The sequence below is a fragment of the Grampus griseus genome (genome assembly GCF_964374135.1).
Source record: "Grampus griseus genome assembly, chromosome: 2".
Classification (NCBI taxonomy): Eukaryota; Metazoa; Chordata; class Mammalia; order Artiodactyla; family Delphinidae; genus Grampus; species Grampus griseus.
Window position 1 is genome coordinate 47,858,709 of NC_139018.1, and position 19,954 is coordinate 47,878,662.

The 19,954-nt window shown below is 33.3% G+C and overlaps 1 protein-coding gene across 8 annotated transcripts in view; it reads left to right on the forward strand.

The window, feature by feature from the left end:
- The window catches only part of ERO1A (endoplasmic reticulum oxidoreductase 1 alpha), a gene marked incomplete at its 5' end in the record, with an annotated part of 40,336 nt that extends 23,131 nt beyond the window's left edge, over positions 1-17,205 (forward strand). For 4 of the 8 annotated variants that reach the window (XM_082649484.1, XM_082649487.1, XM_082649489.1 and 1 more), the window contains 9 exons: positions 1,226-1,346; positions 3,346-3,392; positions 9,093-9,119; positions 9,243-9,335; positions 10,192-10,438; positions 10,942-11,011; positions 15,256-15,342; positions 15,426-15,559; positions 17,037-17,205. In XM_082649484.1, coding sequence (XP_082505610.1) covers positions 1,226-1,346; positions 3,346-3,392; positions 9,093-9,119; positions 9,243-9,335; positions 10,192-10,438; positions 10,942-11,011; positions 15,256-15,342; positions 15,426-15,559; positions 17,037-17,097 — 887 coding nt within the window. In that variant the 3' untranslated portion in view covers positions 17,098-17,205. Of the gene's footprint in view, positions 1-1,225; positions 1,347-3,345; positions 3,393-5,848; positions 5,861-9,092; positions 9,120-9,242; positions 9,336-10,191; positions 10,439-10,941; positions 11,012-15,255; positions 15,343-15,425; positions 15,560-17,036 lie in introns of all 8 variants that reach the window. The other 4 variants (XM_082649485.1, XM_082649488.1, XM_082649491.1 and 1 more) reach the window with 4 other exon arrangements.
- Between the last annotated feature and the right edge of the window lie 2,749 nt (positions 17,206-19,954).

Here is a 19,954-nt window from a genome sequence, read left to right on the forward strand (position 1 = left end):
TAGTTTTATCTTTGTTTTTTAAATGAGAAGTAGGTACTCTAGAGAGCTTGATGGAGTCTTGTGTAAGCATCTTTCTGCTCAGAGTTTTGTCATCTACTTTGGTTGCTTTGGGGCCATTTTCACTCACTTCCTCATTCTTTGTTGGTTCATACTGTTAAGCTTTATCGATGAGTCCGGTATTACTGTGTTATTAACTAATTCCCCAAAGCCACTGAGGACCAGGGGCCATAATTTTTTGGTTTTATTTTAAAGTTATAACACATTATACAAATTTATAGAACATATGAGAAACCAATATCCCACCAATTTTGGTATGTTTTCCATATATCTCTGTAATTAACTTTTCTATAATGCCTTATCTTTTCATTTTATTAGACAGCCTTTGTACTTAACAGTTCTGTTGACTGTAAAATGGTCTATTAAGTTATATCATAATACCAATGCCATAGTTAATATTTATTATACTCTTACTGTTGTGCTAAGCACTCTGCACATATAAACTTCTTTATGTCTCACAGTAATGCTATGAGTATTATCTCCATTTTACAAATGAGGGCACCAAGGCATAGAGAATTTATATAACTTGACCAGGGTACCGAAGTGAATAAGTAGTGGGTCCTGGATTTCTAACCCAGGCAGGGACCGCTCCAGGGACCGTGCTCTGCTCTGTTGGACACTTAGGTTGCTTCTGATTTTCCCTTTTATAAATAATGCTGATACAAATATCATCCTGCTTATAACTTTTTGAATATTTAGGATTATACCTTTGGGGCAGCTTTGTAGTGGATCCTGATGGTGGTCATGTAAGAAGGAAGTATTTGGTAACAAACTGTATGGTACTAATATGTCTTCATTTACCTTAGTTACTGATGAACTCATCACACTGTGGTTAATGTGATGAGAAATGTATGGTATATTCTTTGCCTGGACAGCTTATAAGAATTGAATTACTATGTTCCTTCAATTCTAAAATTCACATATTCCTATTTTTTTTTTTACCATTTCTAAAACCAAGAGGCTTTTGTAAACAGTGTGTAATTTAATGTGGCTGTGTTTGTTCCTTCTTTTCCCTTCTTTTTAGGATTTCTCCTAAAAAGGTGTTTTTAAATCCTAGACGCATTGTTACATTTGTGGTGCCTTAGAATCGATGGAATACAGTCTGGTCATATTAGCTTTTTAAGGTTACTGAAAAGAAGGAAGATTATTAAAACATTTTATTTTACAGACATACAGTCTCCTGATGCTGAATATGTCGATTTGCTCCTGAATCCTGAGCGCTACACGGGTTACAAGGGACCAGATGCTTGGAGGATATGGAATGTCATCTATGAAGAAAACTGTTTTAAGTATGTGTCATTTTCATTTCGAAATGCCTGAAAGATGTGTTCATTTCTTTTTATAAACAAATAAACAGAATCACAATGATTTAAAAGAACAAATCAAATTCACCTTATTAAAGGATGTATTTGGACATGGAAATGTACTTGTTCATTAATCCCGTTCCCCTCTGGGGAAACATGAGGACATGCGTTTCAACAAATAATTCTTTGTTCTTTAAGAGACTTAGAACAGTCTTAGACTTTTATGGGAATATGGTAGGCATTTCACAAATGTTCCTTAAGTGAATTATAGAATCTAATTTTTTAAATTAATTTTTATTGGAGTATAGTTGCTTTACAATGTTTTGTGAGTTTCTGCTGTACTAGAATCTCATTTTATAGATGAAGTAACCTAGAGCCAGAGAGATCATATAGTTAGTGGCAGGGAATAGATTAGGATGTATAATTCCTAATTCTCTTTTTGGTGCTCTATACTCCTCTTTTTGTGGCTATAGTTATTTTACCGGCTTTAAAGTTAAATTCTTTTCAGAGAATAACTATAATTAGTAACATTTGAGCACTTACGGTGTGCCAGGTATTGTGCTAAGCATGTTACATACATTTTCTCCTTTAGTCCTTGTAATAACCCTGTGTTATAGTCATCACTGTTTATAGATGGAGAAACTGAGAGTTGGAAAGGTTAAGTGATTTGTCTAGTGTCAAAGATCTAGTAAGTGGAAGAACCCCCTTTGTACTGTTACCCACTACAGTGGAAGCTGTCAGTCTGATCACTGAGAGACTGAGACATGCTTCAAGTTTGTTCACTTGCAAGCCTCTAGGTTGTAAACAATGTATGTATTGGTTTTTGGAAGGGATGCGTGTGTTTGTGTGTGCCTGTGTGCACACAAGCGTTACGCTATCTCAGAGATGGGGATAGTTCTGGGAAGATTTCCGGAGTTCCCAAATGTGGCAAAAATACATTTCACTTTTTATGTCAAATATACGCATAAGAGATCAGCAATTTCTTTTTTTGACTTGCAGAATTTCTACAGTTTGGGAAGTGGAGAGTTTTCATTATTTACTCATTTCTGCCACGTGTATCATTTAAATTCTCTTGACTATTATTAGGAATGTTTGGTTTACTGAGTTTATTGACTTACGTTAAAGGTTTTTTTCCTTAATTTTTTTTGATGTGAACTAAAATAAAGTCCAACTAAAGCATTTGTTAGATTTTGTATAAGTTTTGTAGTTATTTCCTAACTAGTTTATATCATGGTCCCCATAATATTTCTAAAATATAAACAACGTATGAGGCACTAAATTGAGGATGTTAAAATACAACTTACATGTTCTGTTCTCAAAATGTCTCAAGCTGGGCAAATTTGTGAAATAGATAAAAGGACATTAAAACAATCCCTACACTCTACTAAAGATACTAATGAATATTTATTTTGAGATTTAAAAACACTTTAGTGACATACTAACTCTCTCTTTTTTTTTCTTGTTAAAAACTACCTATTATTGAAATCATAACAAACTTGATGGCCTCAGGGCAAACTGATGTACTTAAAATTACCAAAGTGGAAAATAATCCACCCACACTGTTTTTTCCCTTTTTTATTTTAGTGCTTGTGTTGGATATTTACATTTTTTGCTTGTTTGTCTTTCAAGTAGCAGTGTACTTTGTGACACACACACACATATATGATATATATAAAAACATATTAGTAACTCTAGGAGAAGAGCTTGACTGGTATTTTTTTCTTCCTTTGTTTGAAGAGGTGATTAGGAAATGACTTTCTGGCTGCTACAATGGGAAAAGATCAGAAACTATTATCACTAAAACAAATAACCACCCTCCCTTAAAGCAGTTAGAGAAAATAAATATTTTATAAGATCAGTAAAACAATTTTATTTTGGATATAGTCATTAAAAAACTTTCTGAGATAAATTCACTGTTACTTAAATAATTATAACATGATGGGTAACAAATTTATATTTTATACTTTAATTCTTTTGTTTGTAGGCCACAGACGATTAAAAGACCTTTAAATCCTTTGGCTTCTGGTCACGGTGAGTTATTTATTTGCACTGTTATTTTTCAGCCAGTGAACTTTGGTTAGAAGGAAGGAGAAGGCAAGATAAGGGTTGGCAAGAGCAGTTGAGATCATATATTCTTGTTTTCACCGAAGTTATGTCTCATTCTTGCAGAGAAATTGGTGTTGAAAATACTTACACTTCAGTAAGGAGTATTTTTTTAATGAAGTTCATTGTGTTAGACTATCATAGGATTAAGTTTAAATTATACATTTATTCTTTTATGCATTTTTGCAGAATGTGTGTGTTCAGGCTTTGTACTCATCTTTTAGTTGAATGAATATCCAAAAAACTTCTGCCTCACATCTTTCCTAAAACTTGAAATTGTTATATATATTGGGAGTCTGATTTCAAATTCACATGACTTTATATCTCATTAACAGTTTTCATTTTCTACTTACACTCAGGGTTTGGCTTAAATGCTGCCTTCCCCGCCCAAATTTCCTTGATCCTCTTAACTGGAAGTAATCTCTCTCTCCTCATAAAGTGATCTTATGTATTGTTTTGTTCCTCTTAACAGCTCTTTCCACTTGCTAGCATTATTTTACTATTATTTATATATCTATTGATCTACCCTGGTACTTTGGACATATGGGCAGCATTTATTGATTTCATCCCTTAATACAGAGTCTGGAACATAACAGATGGAATAGTTTGTTAGATAAATGATCAATGAAATTCACCTTCCTCACTTAACGGTCTTGTCTACAGTAGTGAAAATCACTTGTTCTTCCAACAAATGATTATCCACCATTTACTATGTGCTAGGCACTGTATAAGTGCAGAGGGGATGTAAAATTGAAGCTCACAAACCCTGCGCAGTCTATAATAGACAGAACAGTTTGTTGAATAAACCATTTCAAGTGTATGATTTCAGGCTTTTTCCTTAGGAAATATATCCCTGTTCTCTGAATATGCGCTTACTGATGAAATCTTTGATGTACTTTTAGCAAATGTGGAAGGGTTTTCATTTTTTAAATTTATTTGAAAAGCTGCTGATCTCATAGAGTCAATAAACATGAATTTCCTCCTGCAAGGCAGTGAGATTGCAACGTTCCCTAAATGTTGGCAGACTCGTCATTCTTAGAAATGAAATAGCATCTTTAAACAAGGCTTTTGGATTTATATGGAGTCACATATGGTACTCAGTGGAAACTATTGATTTACTATCAGATGAAATGCAAATTCCCAGGCAAGAGATGATCTTCACTATGAACTCACATTATGATCTGATAAGTTAATTAACCACCCTCACTTATTTTAAAGATAAATGGGAACAATTTCAATGTTTTTCATTAGGGAACTAGTTAAATGAATTATGATATATTCATATAGTAGAATATAACCATTCTAAATGTTGCTGAAAATTTATATTCATTTATATCAGTGGTGATCAATAGCACATTTAGGAGAAGAAGCAGGTACCAAACAGTATGTATAATATATATATATATATATATATATATTTTGTGGTACGCGGGCCTCTCACTGCTGTGGCCTCTCCCATTGTGAAGCACAGGCTCCGGACGCACAGGCTCAGCAGCCACGGCTCACGGGCCCAGCCGCTCCGCGGCATGTGAGATCTTCCTGGACCAGGGCACGAACCCGTGTCCCCTGCATCGACAGGCGGACTCTCAACCACTGTGCCACCAGGGAAGCCCTATAATATATTTTTTATAAAAACATAATTGATATAATATCTAAATATCCTGTACACAAAGAAAAAAGACATTTACCAAAATGTAAACGGTATTTATCTTTGGGCAGAGGGAGTTATGGATGATATTTTTTATTTTATCTTTGTCTTCTTTTTTTTAACATATATTTGCAATGAGCATATGGTACTTTAATAAACAATGGCATTAAATAAAAGTGGCAAAATGGAGACAGTTTTTCAGTAGTTAATGAGCAGCTGCATACAAACTGCTGAACTGTGCATAATTTGAATCTTACAAATAGTCTTTAAAAATATTCCTGAATAAGGTAAAATTTTATAATGTCAGTCCCGGGAGTTTGGAAGCAATAACACACATCTTTAGCAGAAACTGTGTTATAGTTATAGAACAAATAAATAAGTGAACAGACTTTGACAGCCAAATAACTGTGAGTCCTTAAGGTATTTAAGAGTACTCTCAGATGATAGATTAGATTTTTCTTTCCTGTCAGCCCATTTTAAATCTTGGACAAGCTGAAAATACTCTTTATCCAGGCTCTTGGAGATGAAACTGTTTAGTCAAATCAGGCATAATTCCTTTCATCACCAGAAAGAGTTGCAGTCACAGGCACATCTCACTCTAAGATTTTATTTATGTGGGTGAACTGATGAACTAAAGGTAACCTCTACTAAGTCTTATTTTTGTGGAAGTGTAGCAGTTTAAAAGGAGCATCTGGAAGGAGTTTTTAATAATAAGCATTTTGTTTTCTTTTTTCAGGGAAAAGTGAAGGTAAGTATAATGTCTTTATCATACATCACGTATATGAATTTGCTTATACATTCAGATGTTTGTTGGGCAAACTTGTTTTGTTCTACCCGCACGTGAGATGAAGAAAAAGTTAATTTTTATTTCTTTACCTGAAATTCTAGGGGTGACAGCATAGGTTAAGGGAAATGTGACTCTTTGTGCCTGGGATCAGGCAGTAGAGACAGCCTGCCTCAGCCTCTGATAAATTCACTGGTACATTTTACCTATTGCATGTGAAAGCTAGACATTTCCCCAGCCTCTGTCAGGGAAAACATCTCCTTTACTGGTTGAACTCTGGTATCTACTAGGTCTCATATAGGAAGGTTCTAGACATGATCAGAGTGTTGAGCTACCGTCTTCCAAGCTTGTGGTGACTCTTGGGTGTAGGTATCATTGCCAGCTCTTTAAGTTAATTGTAAAGCTAAAAGTTTTAACATATTTTAGGTTTACTCTGTCTTTTTGAGAACGTTTTTGCTTTATGAGTGAGATTGAAATGAGTTTTGTTACTATTTGAAGATCTCAACCTATCTCTCATTATCAGAGAAAAGATTGTTAACCTGTAGAGGCTGTTCTTAGAGAAAATATCTTATTTATGAGTATATTTATAAGTATTCATTTTAGTCAAATATGAAAGCTGATATATTAGGTGATTATCTAACTGGATCACATTCAGAGAATATCTACTTCAGGATTATAAAACTGAACTGAAAATTTCTTTAGAAGGCTAGGTCCCAAGCAATGTCACACTCCTACTCCCCCCAATTCATGGTCCAAAACTTGAAAAAACAAACCCTCAAAACCTAGAGGTTCCCAGTAAGGAAACAAATCACTTGTAATCCCACAACCCCAAAATAATTGATAATGATAATGGCTAAGAAGACATGCTAGTACTTTTCAAAGCAATTTACAAATATGAGTTTATTTAATCCTTCCAACAATCCTAGGAGGTATTATTTTTATCTCCATTTTATAGAGGCGGAAAATGAGTCCCAGAAAGGTTTAGCAACTCAGCTAAAATCTTATGATTTGTAAGTAGCAGTCAGGATTCAAATCAGGCAGTTTGGCTCCAGCGTCTGTGCTTTAGTTACTATCTCATACTGCTTCTCTGCTAACATTTTGATAATTATTATTATTTACATGTTTATATTTTTATAATAGATATATCTATAGTTTTATATATTATCATTACCATGTCTACTTGCTTCCTTAGCCTATATCCTCATCAGCTCAGGGTGCTCTAACAAAATACCATAGACTAGGTAGCTAAAACAAAAGACATTTATTTTCTCATAGTTCTGGAGGCTGGGAAGTCCATGATCAAGGTGCCAGCAGATCTGGTTCATGGTGAGGGCCCTCTTCCTGGCGTACAGACAGCTGGCCTTCTTACTGTATCCTCACACGATAGAGAGAGAAAGAGCTCTGGTCTCTTCTTCTACTTATAAAGACACTAATTCCATCATGGTGACCCCACCCTCATGACCTTACTTTGATTACCTCCCAAACACTAATTACCTCCCAAAGACTCCACCTCCAAATACCATCACATGGGGAGCAGTGGGGGTTAGGGGGAGGGTTTAGGGCTTCAACATATGAATTTTAGGGGGGACACAAACATTCACCCATAATAACCTAGATTCCTAGAAATGGATCTACTGGATCAAAGGATAAGGACGTTTTAAGCTCTTGATACATATGACCAGATTGCTTTTTGTCATTGGAAGGGTGTGCTAATTTACATCCCTTCCAGTCATTGTGCCTGCTAGTTTTACCTGACCCTCGTCTGCATTAAGTATTATATTTTTACCTTTACTCTTTAAAGTTGTATCTTTATAGTTTTAATTTGAATTTTTATTTATTTTCTTATTGAGGTATAGTTGATGTACAATATTATATAAGTTTCAGGTGTGCAACATAGTGATTCACAATTTTTAAAGGTTATATTCCATTTATAGTTATTTTAAAATATTGGCTACATTCCCTGTGTTGTACAATATATGCTTAATTTGCATTTTATTGTTAGTGAGGCTAAACAGTTTTTATCTGTTACTACCATTTATATTTTCCCTTTATGAATTCTCTATTCATATTTTTTGCCCATTTTTAATGGGCACTTTGGCATTTTTATTCAGTTTGTGAGCTCTTTATATACTTAGGATATTATCCTTTGTTGTATTTGCATTTTACCCGGTTTGTTGTTTGCATTTGTTTATAAAGTTTTCTGACATACAGATTTTTTATGTTTTTATGTAGTCTATAAATATATAAATTTATTGTTTATTTCCTTTGTCATTTCTTCCATTACTTTTATGCTTGTTTGGTTCATTATTAATATTACTATAAAAAACTTTGTAAAAAGAACTATATAGTACAATGTTTGTCATTGCTAGTAAATGTATACATAGAATGTTCACATAATTATAATAATTATTTCTTATGCCTTTTTATATATTATTTCAAATAAACATTTTCATGCATTGTCGTGTTCCACGTTCTTCTCATTTTAATAGTTTTATATTATTCAACCATGCTAACTAGTATATAGTATTCTATCATGTCAGCTTAGGCCTTGTATATTTTGATTATTTCAGGTTTTAAAAATTATATATAACATAATCATCTTTCTGCAGATTATCCACCCCCCCACCTCCATTTTGAGTTATTTCTTAAGACCATAATTCTAAAAGCAGAATTGTCAAGTCTAAGTATATGAACAGTGATCCTATTAGGTCATAAAATATAAACAATGTTTGGTTTTTGTAACATCTCCTTGAATTGCTCTTTTGAAATATTGAATAGCATATAATACTACCAGCTATAATAATATACCTCCAATACTATTTTATAATTTTTATTTAACTTTTCTCATTTTAAAAAGTGTGTAATGAGTTCTTAATTTTTATAGCATGAATTGTTACTAAGGCTAAGTATTTTTCCATGTATTGATTTACTATTTAAATTCTGTGTTTTGACCTCATATAAAACATTTTATCCAGAAAGTTATGAGGCTGGGGCCACCTAAGGTAATGCTAAAGCCTTCTAAAGACCAAGCAGCCAAGTAGAACTTAAAGTGAATCCATACCAAGAACCTCTCTTTCCTTTACAAACAGAATTTGGACCTTTGAATCACTGTTTGTCAAAAATTTGCTATAGTATTTTAAAACTTACGTTTTGGCATTTTTTACAATCTCGTGACTTATTTTTCTTTTTATTTCAGAGAACACTTTTTACAGTTGGCTAGAAGGTAATTGAGCATTTTTAAGCAAATTTAAATAACATTTTTTTCATTTTTAAATGCACATAAAATTAATTTTCTGCCTTACAGATTTCACATATGAAATTTATATTTCCAAATTACTTTTTGTAGGCCTCTGTGTAGAAAAAAGAGCATTCTACAGACTTATTTCTGGTCTCCATGCAAGCATTAATGTGCATTTGAGTGCACGGTATCTTCTACAAGGTATGTGACATTTTAGTTTTATTCACTTTACCACACTTATTTTCAGGTATTCTTAAAATTTTCTTGGTATTTACCTGGATGAGAAAGGATTGACCCTATTGAATATTAGGCAGTAAAAGATTTATTCTTAAATGGTAGTAATCAGGAATGTGGGAACCATGGACCTTATAAGGAAAAGTTCAGCCTGTTCTTAGCGCTCTTCACCTTCTTTTAAGAAGCTGCTCAAAATCATACATGTCACTTTGGAAATGTTCTTTTGTTGTGGGAATTAAAAAAGCTCTCAAGAGCATAGTTTGTTTTTCATTAGATATTACTGTATCAGAATCCCTATATTTGTGTGCCAGCTTCAGGCCTGGAGTTTAACAGGTAAGAGCATTTTTTCTGCTGCTCTTCATGCTTTACGAAGGCTGTTGAAAAATTAGACCATGTTGGAGTTTCATCAATAACATATTTCTTCTAGAATTACGGTATCTTTTACTTCTTAGAAACAAAATCATAGTAACTTTAATTAGGGCTTCAAACTCATTAGTAATGTCAGATAGTCATTTTTGACTTCTGTATCTTGGTTTTATGGATATGTTTATATTCAGAAATTTGATTTTATTAGTCCTGGTTTCTCAGTAAAATATTGAGTTTATTTTCCTTTTAAGGATGGCTTCTAGAAGATAAAATATTAATATGGAATTATTCAAGGCTAAATTATGTAAAATAGTTTTCATGGTTGTATTGATTATATATTTTAAAATATAAAATCAAATTAGCTTCTGCAGGCATCAATAACCTAATATAAGTAAAATGAAACTTACTTAATTTTAAAATGCAGTTTTTTTAATATTTAATTCTTCTTTCTTCTCAGATACCTGGTTGGAAAAAATATGGGGACATAACATTACAGAATTTCAGCAGCGATTTGATGGAATTTTAACTGAAGGAGAAGGTCCACGAAGGCTTAAGAACTTGTACTTTCTCTACTTAATAGAATTAAGGGCTTTATCTAAAGTGGTACCATTCTTTGAGCGCCAGGATTTTCAACTCTTCACTGGAAATAAAGTTCAAGATGCAGAAAACAAAATGTTACTTCTGGAAATACTTCATGAAATCAAGTAAATTGTGTATTACAACTTATACATTAATAGAAGAGTGACAAGTGGTATCCAAAATTAAATTCTTAAATATTCAACTTAGAGAAAGGAAAAGTATCTAAAAGATAATTAAAAGCTAATTCTGCTCATAGGTCTTTTAGAATTGAGTTTTGGTTTTGTTTTCATTTTGACTTATGTACTAAAAGGCACATAGTTTTAGTTTTAAGAGCTATTCTTTTGGTATTTGATACTTGCATTATTTTCATATTTAGTTGAACAGGTTGGGTTTGGGGCATAACTTCTACTATATTATACAGTTAGCGTTTATATTTGAGGATAAGAATTTGTTTGGGGGCATAGAATTTTTGATTTTACTATCTATTCTACTCTATTTTACTTATATTATTCATCACTGACCAGCAAAATGTGGTATCAGCAGGACTTTTAGTGTTTTATAATACATGAAAATATTTTCTGTTCTATGCAGAGAATATATGTTATTTATGTTTTTTTTTTTAATGTAGGTCATTTCCTTTGCATTTTGATGAGAATTCATTTTTTGCTGGGGACAAAAAAGAAGCAAACAAACTAAAGGTAATAATTTTATACTCTAACTTAATTTTTAAATACAAACTCATGCAGGTATGAATAAAGGCCGTGTTTTTATTCTTAACAATAAATCTTGATATACATCCTGAAATTAGAAGAAAAGTCAGAGTCATAATCTTTCTTTTCCTCAAGAAAAAAGATGTCCAAAAGCAGGTCCAACTTAAGATCTAGTTTGTGTTGTTTTCAAAATAACAACAGAAATGTGTACTCTTTACAGAAGGCTTTCATTTCACATTGATGCTCTCATGTAGTAAATAGAACTTATGAATGAAAGGAAAGGGATCTAGAGCACAAGGGGCAGAATTAGTCTTTCGCTGGAGAGAATTCTGAAAATAGTTTTGGCTAAATTACAGGATGCTCTTTAGGAGGAGAGGTTACAGTATTGTTTTGTCAATTCATCTCATTCACTGGGAATTAAAGAAATTTAGTTACACCAGGATGCAGTTCTGGGAAGAACAGAAGACCTGAGATCACACAAAATGGGCTCTGGTCTTTGCCTTACCTCTTAGTAGAGGTATGACCCCGGGCAAGACCATCTTTGTGCATATTTGCCTCAAAATACTACAAATAAAAAATCTCACCGGGAAGATTTATTAAACGCTCACTGGGTGTAGAGCATGATTTTTGTCACTAAAAGGGAGAGATGCTTCTACCCTCAGGGGATTTCTAAGTCTTTTTGAGGACTTAAGTAAAATTATATTACTGTTCTCAGTTATAAAGCTATAGGTAAGTAAAGCAGGTGGCCCTCAGTAGGACTGGGCTGGATCTGATTTCATCAGAATATTTATAACAAACAATCTGCCTTTGTTTCTAATTCTTTGTTTCTTTCGATAATGAAATAACCTGATTTTTTTGCAGCTTGCAAACAAAATACTTTGTGCACTCCATTTTTTTACTGTTAGATAATAGTTATTTTTGACCTCCCATCTACCTCCTACTTAAAGCATTCTTGCTAGAAATATGTATCTCAGTGCTTATATAACCTCCCAAACAGTTTCCAGGAACTTAGAAGTGAGGGGGAAGATGCTGTAATAAGACTTTTTTCCCTACTATTTTCGATATCTTTCTTATTTTTAATACACTTGCTGGTTTATGGAGAGTGTTTGGCATTTACTCATTTTATATTGTACAGATTAGAAATATTTCTCACATCGTTTTCATTTTATCGAAACTCTGAAACACTCAGCTTTCATATCCTGTGAAATTTAACATAATTTTTCTGAGTCCTTTTACAAGAAAGGAGTAAAACACCAAGGAAACTTGTTGATATCAGATATTTACTTTTTTTTTAAATAGCAGTTTATGGTGAATATAATGGATTTGAACAGTCATATAAGTTCATTTGAAAATCTCATCTTGTCTCCTTTATACTCTATCAGTGTATGGTTAGAAAGAGAGGACTTGTATGAAAGAGAATTGTTTAGTGTTCAATTCACAACAGAATAGGATCTCACCTGAAGGCTTATAAAACATCTGAGAATTGGGTGAGAATTGTTTTTTGGTCAGTTGGTTTCATTGAATATAGATCACAATGTTTAACCACAGAATGTTTGATTATTCTACCCACTGACTATAATTTTAAGTATTGACTCCAAAACTGTGTAAATTAACAAGGAGAATTTGTAAATGATTTAGGTTCTGGTTATTTTAAGGATCATACATTTTCTAATCTGGGTTAACTTCAGAATATACTCAGGTTATTGGACATTGATTGTCATTTGTGGAAGTCACAAGGATTTTCTCCTTGTTCTGATCTAGTGAATTTCTAGCTTATTAATTTGGTTCTAGCATATTAAGTACATTTAAGCAATTGTGCTTGGTTTTAATTTTGCGACGTTATTTTGGCTCTTGTAAGCAACCACGTTTATTCTCTGTACATGCCACATAGGGATTTACTCAAGAGTTGCCATATTCCAGTGTTTGAATTAGTGAACATAGATTCAAATACCAAGGTTAGACAATGTGTACGAAAGGAAGCACCATCATTTCGAATAGAGGCTTCCAACCTTTACGAGTCTAAGTCAAGAACTTTCAAGGCCTCTCCCCACGACAGTGGTGTTTTTAGCATCTATTGATTGTGAAAATATAACTGCCAAAAATCCACTATGCATTTAGTAACACTTTTAAAGTAAAAGTTGTGTTTTATTAATCATAAAATTTATATCCATTTGGAAATTTATAGTGCATACGTGTGAGCTATTTGTTCTGTCTATAAACAAATGCTTGTCTACACAGGGATTTTGTAGACTCTTATACCAACTATTAAATCCTCCAGAGGTGAGCCCCTCATTGGATGAGAACATCTACTTTAATTTTAGTGCTCTGTTATTAATGTTAAAAGTGTGAATTTCCTTAAAGTCAAGGTTGAAACACAAGTTTAAAGGAAACGTCAAATCACCAAAAATCTACTTAGGGAAATATTGCTGGGTAAATATTTTTTCTAAGTATGTTTAAAATTAGAATGACCTCTTACTGAACTCAGTCCAAAAGGTACATTGCTAACATATGGTGACATTTAATATTAATTATTTGGGCTTTGTATTAAATCAATAAGATTTAAGATCTGGAATCCTATTGTAAATCTTTTATTAATACATGTAATGGCTGTTTCAAAGTCTCAGGCTGAATGAACCATCTGGGGAAAGACTGTCCCCAGAGTATGAATTGAGGTCTGCTTTGAATAGCAGGTTCCAATCTTTGCTGATTTATTCCCATTTTTAGATCTTTGGTCTTGTTCTCTTTTGATTGAGTCCAGTGTGTGGTTTATCACATAAGAAAAACAAACAAAACATTATATGTTTCCAAAGTTATAGGCCATTTGGTATAATGAATGTTCCATCTGAACTGTATGTCAAATTTCCTGTTTCAAGTACCGTAAGCTTGGGATTCCACTATAAACTCAGGACAGAGGGAGTCACTTGGAGGATTAATTAATAATTTCCACTGTAGTAAAAGAAGGATATGTTCTTGGCTTCCCTTCTTTCTTCTTTATTCCTTAAAGACATGTACTACTTTTGAATGAGTTTAATGCATGTTGCCCTTTTATAAAAAATATAATACCCTAGTGTTCATGGATATATATATATATATACATAAAAAGTATAAATATAAAAAAGGAATGATAAACACCAAATTCAGAATAGTTATAGAAGGTGGGCTATGGGACTTTGAAGGGATACATAGGAGGCTTCATTGTAATGGTTTCTTTCTGAAACTTGGTGGAGGGTACATGGATTTCATTATATTCTATATATTTTTGTGTGTGATAATAATGTCAATAATAATCAAAGGTCTGGTTGATTTACCTAATTAATACCAGAGAGAAGTGTTTTAATTTAACTATTATGAAACCAAAGGTTTTTATTCCTCCCTCCCTCCTTTGTTTTTTTTGTTTTTTTTTGTAAACATCTTTATTGGAGTATAATTGCCCCACAATGGCGTGTTAGTTTCCGCTCCATAACAAAGTGAATCAGTTATACATATACATATGTTCCCATATCTCTTCCCTCTTGCGTCGCCCTCCCTCCCACCCTCCCTATCCCACCCCTCCAGGCGGTCACAAAGCACCGAGCCGATATCCCTGTGCCATGCGGCTGCTTCCCACTAGCTATCTACCTTACGTTTGGTAGTGTATATATGTCCATGCCTCTCTCTCGCCCTGTCACAGCTCACCCTTCCCCCTCCCCATATCCTCAAGTCCAGTCTCTAGTAGGTCTGTGTCTTTATTCCCGTCTTACCCCTAGGTTCTTCGTCCTCCTTTGTTTTTTTCCTCTTTCTTTTTTTGGTAAATGATGTCATACGATCCCCGCCCCCCTCCCCTGATATTGGCATATGGTTAATAATCACATACAACAGAACATCTCAACTCAGTTACCTTTGTGTATATTTATAAATAGTCTAGTTTTGGAGGCAGGCAGGCTGGGGTCTAGATTTGCTGTTTACTAGGTATGGGAATTTAGGCAAGTTACGTAACCTCTCTGAACCTTGTTTTTTTAATTCATTAGGTGTAGACTATAATGATATCTACTTTTGGATTTGTGGTGAAGATGAAATTGTATATGTAAAGATTCCAGTGTGTAGGAGGTACTCCGTGGATGTTGACTTCAGTTCTGTTCCCCACTTTGGTGCCCTCCAGTGCCTTGCATACTGTGAGGCACATAGAAGGCACTCAGAAATACTTAGTACTTGACTATATACTATATTTTAATAAAATTTTAAATTATTTTTAGGAGGACTTTCGACTGCATTTTAGAAATATTTCAAGAATCATGGATTGTGTTGGTTGTTTGAAATGTCGACTGTGGGGAAAGCTTCAGGTAAGCATATCAGGCTCAATCCTATTTTCATCCTTTGCACAAAGAATTTTCTGATTTTTCTTTTTTTCTTGTTTTTATTATAGACTCAGGGTTTGGGCACTGCTCTGAAGATCTTGTTTTCTGAGAAACTTATTGCAAATATGCCAGAAAGTGGGCCCAGTTATGAATTCCATCTAACCAGACAAGAAATAGTATCATTATTTAATGCATTTGGAAGGTTAGTTTCTACCAAAATTGTTTCTGCTAGCCAAGTAAGTCTAATGCAACATGTATACTTTCAGATAAAACTGGGTAAGAAACACGCTTTTTAGTGAAATTATCTCACTACAGAATTCTGCGATCTTATGAAATAACTTTGTAGATACACACAATCATTAAATAATATTCTTTATTTTCATCTGTTGACTTTTATAATCATGATTAATTTACTGAGTGGACTTCAATATTCATCTTGCTGAAACTGTATATTTTTTCTATGTTATTTAAAAGTATTTGTGCTGCCCAAATGTTTTTTTGAAGGTCCTGGAAAAATCATGTTGTGTAATATAGGTGTACACATAAAATTTCCATGTGAACTCACCATTGTGTAAAATGGTTAATAGTTCTTTTAAAAATAATTTGCATCAAAATGATTAGAAAACAAGCTTGAAATAAGGAACTTACCTTATAAAATTTAAGTATAGATACATTTCTTCTAGCCTATTATATCTAAGGAATGCAGAAATTTATTAAAATAACATTTTCTAAGGACTACATTACTTCACTTAAAAAAATTATGACTAATATTTTGGGTTTGATGTAATTGACCTTCAGAATTATTCTCTAGTATACAGAAGCTTGACAGTTATATTTGAGTACTTTGCAACTTTTTTCATGGTGGAGAACAGAGCTAAAGTACACTTAAAGTAACAAACTTTGCTTTTTTATAAAAGTTAGTGAAAACAGTTTGATCACACAATTACTGTTCTCACTCTTTATAGTCCAAAGGCTTTGATTCTTTGTATATTTACTAAATATGGTATATTGATTAGTTTAAGTGTTTATATACTTATGCATATTTAAAATACATATTTTACTGCTTATATACTTTATACCTATGTACTTTAAATACTAAGCATATGAATATACTTCTGAATTCTTAAAATATCCTAATATTTTAATACTTACATAGTTTATAATTTTGCATTTTGAAACTTTAATACTAAGTTATGAATAATTAAAAATAACTAATTTCTGGGCAATATTATCTTAGTTTTGACATGTCAAATTAAGAACTGAAGCTATCTATTTTACATTTGGCATCACCAAATGTAAAATAGATCGCTAGTGGGAAGCAGCCACATAGCACAGGGAGATCAGCTTGGTGCTTTGTGACCACCTAGAGGGGTGGGATAGGGAGAATGGGAAGGAGATGCAAGAGGGAGAAGGTATGGGCATATATGTATATGTATAGCTGATTCACTTTGTTATAAAGTGGAAACTAACCCACCATTGTAAAGCAATTATACTCCAATAAAGATGTTAAGAAAAAAAGAACTGAAGTGCATCAAAATAGATTAAATGGTTTATGCACCTTTACATTCGCTGAAATAAATTACTTAAATATTTTTCTGTGTTCTGAAAATGGAAAGTGAATAACTTATAGAGAAAAATTATCTAAAATAGTTTCTAAGTGAAATTTTTTTTGGTTACAGAATTTCAACAAGTGTGAAAGAATTAGAAAACTTCAGGAACTTGTTACAAAATATTCATTAAAGAAAACAAGTTGAAATGTGCCTGTTTTTGGACAACGGAGGCCAAAGAATGGAATTTCGTTCAAAGGCATTAATAGCAATGACAGTCTTAAGCCAAACATTTTATATAAAGCTGCTTTTGTAAAAGGGAATTATATTGTTTTAAGTAAACAATTTTTAAAATTGTGTTAAGTCTATGTATAATATTATTGTGAGTAAAAGTAAAACTTTGATAATGTGGTACAACTTGTAAAGTTTAATATTAAGTAAAATCAGGATTATCAAATTCATATATGGTAACCCTAAGTAAATGATGTTTTAATAATTTTGTGTAAGAAGATGTAATATAAATAAAACTATGGCCAATGTGACAAGCATTTATAGGAAAATGCTAAGCAGGCCCCTGATGACCCATTATTAACAGCCTAAAATTTTTCAACATTTAGGGTGACCAGATTTAGTAAATAAAAATACAGAATGCCTAGTTAAATTTAAATTTCAGATAAACAACAAATAGTTTTTTAATACAAGTATGTTCCATGCAATATTTGGGACAAACTTATACCAAAAAATTATTCCTCCTTTAAAATTCAAATTTAACTGGGAGTCCTGTGTTTTATCTGGCAACCCTACGATACATTGGTATGAAACAAATCAGTTTTAGAATTATATTGCTATTTTGATTGGCTTATTTTGGTGTGTAGAAAGATACAATGATAACTCAAAGGCATAGGGGATTTCTAAACAGTGTGAAAAGTTGAATAGATTTATATATTTATTCTCATAATACTTTCCCTAATTCTGAATAAAATTTTGGGGAAACTTTTTATTTTTATATAATTTCAAATTACAGAAATGTTTCCAGGATAGTACAAAGAACTCTTTTACCAGATTCCTTAATTGTTCATATTTGCTTTATCTGTCATGCTCTCTCTGTATACATACACACGTATACTATTTTTCCTCAATCATTTGAAAGTCAGTTACAGGCATTGTGCCCTTTGAACCATGAACACTTCAGTGTGAATAATTTTTTAATGATTTTTTTCAGGAAAAAATATCTGGAACTATATAATACTATAAGCCTTAGAATCAGGAATCATTTTGAGTTCCAATCTAAAATTCTTTTTGAGTTTTGTTACCCTTTTAATGCTCGATCTGTATAGTCATAAGGCATATAATTTTTGGTTTTTGTACATGATGTTCATTTCTTTTTTCTCATGAAAACTAAACTGTAATTTTTAGTGGTTTTCATTAAGAAAAGACCTTCAGTGATAAAAATATATGAAGGGGTTTAGGAATTTATACCACATGGTAATTGTAGGGAAAAAAGAAACTGTATACCTCAAAGTCATGGGCCCTCTCTGTATGTCTTGGCAGGTATATCATGTTGAGATGTAACATTATTAATAAAGCAGGGTTTATTTATATAATGGCTTAGAAATGCCACTTTATACTACTGTATACTTTTTCTTCTCTATGTCTGTAAGGCCTGGTACAGTGTCAAACACATAGTAGGTGTCCAGTAAATATTCGTTGAATGAATGTATGAAAATGTAGTCAGTATATTTAAATTAATAATCAAAGAACTAAATTTCACAATATATGTCCTATTTTCCTTTTCCCCCTCATTTGAATAGGGCAGGAGAAGAAAGATACTAACCTACTATTAAGCCATTATTCTTGGAGACTCAAAGGACTATGACGTGAGCGCCAAATATAAAACTCTAAGGACATTTGTAGTACTCTGAAAATATGGTAGATCGGTTTAAATGGTTGTTTCACCTGTGTACCTCTCTAACTCTCATCTTATGTCCCTGCCCTTTTTTTTTTCTTAAACAGCTAATCTTTTTGAAAGAATATTCCTATCTTCACTTTGTCACCCTCCACTTGCTCCTTAAATGAAATTTGGCTTTTGGCTCAGTAGTTCTTAACAATATTGTACTCTGAAGTCTAAAATCCCAATTCTAAATCCATGGTTTCGTTCATAAGCCATTTCCTACTTGACCTTTTCTTCTGCATTAGACACTGTTGATAGCCCCTCCTTTAAAAAGCTTTTTTCCCCTGGGTTCCTTATATTTCACTCACTCCTGGGTGCCTCTTTCATTTATTAAGTTATACCTCAGGCTTTCATTCCTGCTCTCTTCACCACCACCACTTCTCACTCTTGAGTCCTTCCCATTAAATGACCTCTAAATCCTTATCTTTACCCCAGACTTCTCAGTCCATCTGCCTTCTACACATCTTCAATTGGTCATCCCATAGACACCTGTGTGTGTCTTAAAAAGTCATTCTCCCCCAAACCCACTCTTATGCCTGTGTTTGTTTCTTCCTTTGGTTAATTTTAGAACCATCATCATCTAAATTCTCTAGGCTCACTTCTCTCCTCCACTTCTCCCCTGTCCAGCCGATGTCTAATCTCTAAGGATTTTATCTCCATGTTTCTGATATATCACTGTCTTTCCATTTTCACTGCTCTTCCCTAAATATGAACCTTTCTCCTTGTCCCAAGCCTGTTTCCTTTCTCCTTTCGTCCCACAATGCTACCAAAGTGGGCTTTCTAGAAGCACTCAAACAACATTACTCCCTGCTTAACACACCTCAGAGATTTCATGAGGCTTTAGGAGGAAGCCAAACCCCTTTCCTTGGTGTACAAGCTTCTCTGATATGGGTCTTTCTGCTCCCCTGACCCCATGTTCTGCTAAAAACACACAGTTCTTCAGATGCAGCATAGGCCTCCACACCTTGGTACCTGCTATTCTTTCTATCAAGTGCCCTAGCCATCCTTCCCCACCTGGAAAATTTCTGTGTATCCTTGCAGGCCCAGCATAAAGCAGCACCTCTGTGAAACTGCCCTTGTTCCATCCAAGGAGGATCAT